We start from the raw sequence: 4,844 nt of genomic DNA, 5'->3' as shown, positions 1-4,844 counted from the left end.
GCAGATCCAGCCTCTGGCAGGCCCCTGCAGCAGAGCTGAGGACGGAAGCTGAGCTGGCCTGGGGGGCTATGGCTGAGGGGCTTTCTCAGGAACCAGCAGGGAGGGGCCCGAACTTGGCTGGCTCAGAGCATCTCTCTTGGGAAGGCCAGCCCCAGACCTCTAAGAGGTGGGGACCAAATTCCAGAGTGAGGCCCCAAAACCAGCCTGGAGATGTTGCTGCAGCTCCCAGGCCAGGGAGGATGGAACTGCACATGCACACACACACACACACGCACACACAACGCACGCACGCACGCTCCCTACCCCCCTCCACCACCAACTCCCACTTCCTCTACCACATCCTTACCCCTAGCCCAGCCCTGCCGAGAAAGGGCCCAGCCCTGTGACTCGTCAGAGGGTCCCTTGTACTAGGAATTAAGAGTCAGAAGATGGGAAGGAAGGAAGAGAGTGGGCGGGGTGAGTGAGTGAGGGGGCTCCATTTATATCCATGCCCTGGGCTGGGAGGCTGCTCATCATGGACACTGCCCCGTACAGCAGGTGGGGTGGTGGGCTCCAGGAGGCCCCCGGAGGTATGAGCAATGGGACTGCCTCACTGTCCCCCTTGAGTCCCTCTGGCCAGTGGTTTGGGGTTTGATGGGGGAGGGGAGGGAAACAGCCAAGAGAGAGCCCAGGTAGTGGGTGCAGGAGAGACACCACAGGTCCTGGAGCCAGCTGGACCTCAATTCAAATTCCAACTCTGCCACTTAGGGGCTGTCTGACAATAGGCACGTTACTTGACCTCTCTGAATCCCAATTTCCTGGGAGGAACCCAAGTGTTCTGGGCTTGGTCCTCAGGGCCCAGGGATCCAGGATGGTCCTGGAGCAGGAGGGACCCAGGAGTCTCTCTGTGTTATCCCAGGGTCCTGGGGACGCTGGGGAAGGAGACTTCTCATCGTAGCCACATCTCTTATGATCGCCACCATCCTGTGGGCCCTCATTCTGAGCATCCTGTTTTCCAAAGGTGAGTGTCTGTATAATTCGGGGAGGTGTGTCCAGCCCCCATGGGGAGATAGACCGTCCCACAATGGGCACACCAGCCGGGTCCCAGATCCCTGCCTGGGTCTGAGTGTGAATACGTGTGAACAAAGTGTGTGCGTCTTTGGACTGTGCGCACGCACGTCTGTGTGTATGTGCATGCATGAAGGTGTGAGCACGTCCCTGGGTGTTTGGTTCCTCTCGGCGTGTGTGCACATCATGTGGGCTGCATGTCTGCCTACCCCCTGTGTGGGTCCCAAGACTGGGTCTCCGCAGGGGGGCAAAGGGAGAGTTCCCAGGTCCCCGGGGCCGCGCCTGCAGGAGCCTCTCTCTGCAGCCTCCACAGAGCGCCGGGTGCTGCTCGGCCACCAGGACCTGCTGAGAACAAATGGTGAGCGCAGAACAGGGCCTCCTGGGTGTGCAGCGGGGGGAGTGTCCGGGACCCTGGAGACCGGAAGGGGTTGGGTGAGTGGGGATCCTAGGGTCCCCGGGACTGGCCCGGAGAGGGGAAGGGTATCTCGTGAGTCCCCGGGGGCTGACCTGGCGGGGGTGGGGTGGGCGGGGGTTGTTCCAGCCTCGGAGCAGACGGTGGTGCTGGCCGCCTTGAAGGAAGAGATCCGATCCTGCGATAGATGCTGTAAGAATTTTGGGCTGAGGGGGCGGGGCTTGTGGTCCTGAGGGCGGGGCTTGTGGTCCTGAGGGCGAGGCTTGTGGGCGGGACCGCAGGAGGCGGGTGCGGGCGGGGCTTGTGGCCAGGATGGGAGGAGGTGTTGGGCGTGGGGCGGGCTGGTCTCGGACGTCCCGCCCCATCCTGGTCCCCTTCCCAGGCCAGGGGACGCAGGCGCAGCTGCAGACCGCTCACACTGAGCTTGGGGAGGCGCGGGCAAAGCTGTTCCAGCAGGAGAGCACCCTGAAGGAACTCAGCGAGCAGGGTGAGGGCGGGACAGTGGCACGACCCCTCATCCCTCCGCGCGGCTGTCGATTCACGTCCTGACCCTTCTGTTACCCCGACCCTATCCTCTGATCCTGACCCTGACCATTGGACTCTGACCTTGACGACAAGTCCCAACCTCAACCACAACTGGACCCTACCCGGCTACGACAGTCCTTGACCGCGATGTAATTCTTGACGGTGACACTGCCCACAGACGTGGATGCTGACTTTACCTAATCGTGACCCTGCTCCTCGCCCTGACCCAGCTATAATCTGGACTTTCTTGACCTCGTAGTGACCCAGGGCTTGGCCGAAGCGGGTAGAGACCGCGAGGGCATCCGTACGGAGCTGTTGCGGGCGCTGGAGGCGGCCCGGCTCAGGAACAGTGAGCAAGACCGAGGAGGGAGGGAAGGGGGGAGGGGACAAGGGGGCCCTGCTCGTGGACCTCGGGGTTTCCTGAAACGCCTACCCTCCCCTTTGACCTTGGCCTGTTCTCTCTGGCTCCGCCCCTGGGCCCAGAGAGCCAACCCTAACTCCCCAGTCCTCTCTGCTCCACCTGGGAGCCATCCACCTTTGTGACCGTCGCCACCCCGCAGGCTCCTGCGAGCAGTGCCCCGCGTCGTGGCTGCCCTTCCAGGGTTCCTGCTACCTTTTCTCCATTCCAACTGCCACGTGGGACGAGGCGCAGCGCAACTGCGCCGGCGCTGGCGCGCACCTGGTGATCGTGAATGACTTGGACGAGCAGGTGTGCAGCCTAAGCCATTAGAGGCGGGAGGCGGAGTTCACTGGAAGGGGCGTGGCCTGGGAAGTGCGGGTGGGAGAGAGCGAGGTGGACTCAGTCTACACCTCCGCCCAGGGCTTCCTGAGTCGGAATGTGAGAGGTCGCGGCTACTGGCTGGGTCTGAGGGCGGTGCGCCGTGCCGAGAAGGTCCAGGGCTACCAGTGGGTGGACGGAGTCCCGCTCAGCTTCAGGTGAGAGAAGGGACGTGGGGAGGAGGACAGATCAGACCCGAGGGGAAGTGGTTTGACCAGATCTCAGAGTCTCAGTTGGGATGGGCAGCCTAGACCCCAGGAACTGGCTGAGGGTTAAATTCCGGGGGATAGAAAATTATGTCCCAGGGCTGGAAAGTTCTGTCTGTGGATAGATTAGACTCTCAGGGTATCTAGGTAAGACCCAATTAATAAACAGGCTAGACCCTGGGTAGGGAGGACAGACCCCAGGGCCATCCGCAATCTAGACCCCCAGCAGCACCCATGCCAAACTCCTGCAGCCAATGGAACCAGGGGGAGCCCAATGACTCTCAGGGTCGTGAGGACTGCATCATGATGCTGGACACGGGGATGTGGAACGACGCTCCGTGCGGCGACAACGAGAGGGACAACTGGATCTGTGAGAAGAGGCAAATCTGCTGACCCCGCCCAGTGCCCCCGAGCCACGCCCACCGCTACTTGTGCGATCTGTGAACAGCTGTCCTGGATTCACCCACCGCCATCCATTTTTCTTCCCCCCCCCACCCCCCCTCCCCCGCCCACCACGACGGACAACCACTGGCCCAATCCAGCCGTCTCCAGTGCCTACAATCTGGGTCCTCCTCTGCAAGTTACTTGCAGTCCCTCAACATGTGACCTAACCTAGCCTTCGCTCCAAAATCCCTGTTCCTCGGCCCCTGATCTGACCCCACCTCCCTCCCTAGCCAAGGTCAGGCGAATCCGAGAAGGAGCTATCGCGTTTCTTTCATTTTCCCCCAGACTGGGAGGCCTCAACCACAAGGGTTTTGTGAGCTGTCTTTGCAGCCCTGCAGGGCATCAATAAAAGTTTGAGAAATGAATCTTGGCACCTGACTCTGAGGAGCTGTTCTAAGCTTTCTTGCAGAGACGCTGATGATCCCTGTGAATGACCCCAACCTCTCTAAGCGACCTTGAAGCCCTATGATGTCCCCAAACCCAGGGGTAACCTGCACTGGGCCAGGAGGGCGGTGGGGCTCTGGGGACACAGGAATGAGTCAGGCCTAGTCCTTACCCCCCAGGACCCCCTTGTGCTGGTCTAGCTGGACACAAGAACCATGTGACTAGTGACTCAATGGAGAAATGCATGAAGGAGTGACAGGTGATGCCCTTGGAGGAGCCACCTTTGTCCTCAGGGACAGAGACTGTGCTGACATGCTGCAGTGGGGGCCCCTTTCCTTGAGGAGACTGGCACCCCCTTGTGGAGATGACAGGCAGCCTGAGACAAGGCCCTGAGGCAGACGGGAGAGGGGCCACCCGGATCCGAGGAGCAGGGCCCTTCTGTCTCGGGCACCAGGTTCTGTGACCACTGGGTGGGGCATCGGGAAATGCATCCCAGCAAAGACAGACTTCAAGGAACAATGGGATCTCAGCATGGGGAGCTGGGCAGGGTGGGCTTTGCAGGCCGAGGCTGTTGGAAGGTGCTGAGGATGGCTGAGCCCATTTAGGGGGGCGGGGTGCACAGAGCCTGGCCATATCAGCTGGGGACTTCTGATGTGTATTCACCCTGCACTCCCAGAGTTTCCTGATTCCATCGGGGGACCTGGGGACTCTCCTAGAATTCCCGGTGGAGAGGGATTCCGTGGAGGGGAGTGACAAGCTAGCAGCCTTTAGTTCTGTACAGAACGGAGTCCAGAAGCAAAGGCTGCAGGGAGCCCCCAGGCTGTGCAGCCCTGAGAACATTGACTGAGCAAGGAGAGGAGACAACACCACCCACACTCCTGGCCAGGTGGCACCTTTCAGCGCTGTGAGCACACATCCCCTGAAACCGGTAAACAGTTAGCCATTGATGATTAGCTAGCTAGTAACTAAAGTTTTTTTTCCTCTTTGCAATTACTGCATATAGCTTTCAGTTGTGCCCCCACCCATGGTTAACTGTGCTGCTTAGGCA

General features: G+C 60.4%; 1 protein-coding gene across 2 annotated transcripts; it reads left to right on the top strand.

Moving 5' to 3' along the window:
* The first annotated feature begins 354 nt into the window (after positions 1–354).
* On the top strand, positions 355–3,777 carry LOC100066686 (C-type lectin domain family 4 member G). 2 transcript variants are annotated; one of them, XM_023644641.2, is made up of 9 exons: positions 355–456; positions 899–1,000; positions 1,352–1,405; positions 1,589–1,651; positions 1,842–1,946; positions 2,244–2,333; positions 2,545–2,693; positions 2,805–2,920; positions 3,220–3,777. In XM_023644641.2, the coding sequence occupies exons 1-9, from the start codon at positions 429–431 to the stop codon at positions 3,359–3,361; spliced, it is 849 nt and encodes a 282-aa protein (XP_023500409.2). In that variant the 5' UTR covers positions 355–428; the 3' UTR covers positions 3,362–3,777. The 2 variants fall into 2 exon arrangements, with proteins under 2 accessions (XP_023500409.2, XP_014596623.3); XM_014741137.3 differs by having other exon boundaries at positions 385–569.
* The last annotated feature ends 1,067 nt before the right edge of the window (positions 3,778–4,844 follow it).

This window comes from Equus caballus, chromosome 7 (genome assembly GCF_041296265.1).
Source record: "Equus caballus isolate H_3958 breed thoroughbred chromosome 7, TB-T2T, whole genome shotgun sequence".
In the NCBI taxonomy this organism is placed as follows: domain Eukaryota; kingdom Metazoa; phylum Chordata; class Mammalia; order Perissodactyla; family Equidae; genus Equus; species Equus caballus.
The sequence above is the reverse complement of the archived record's forward strand: the minus strand, read 5'-3'. Positions and strand labels throughout refer to the sequence as shown.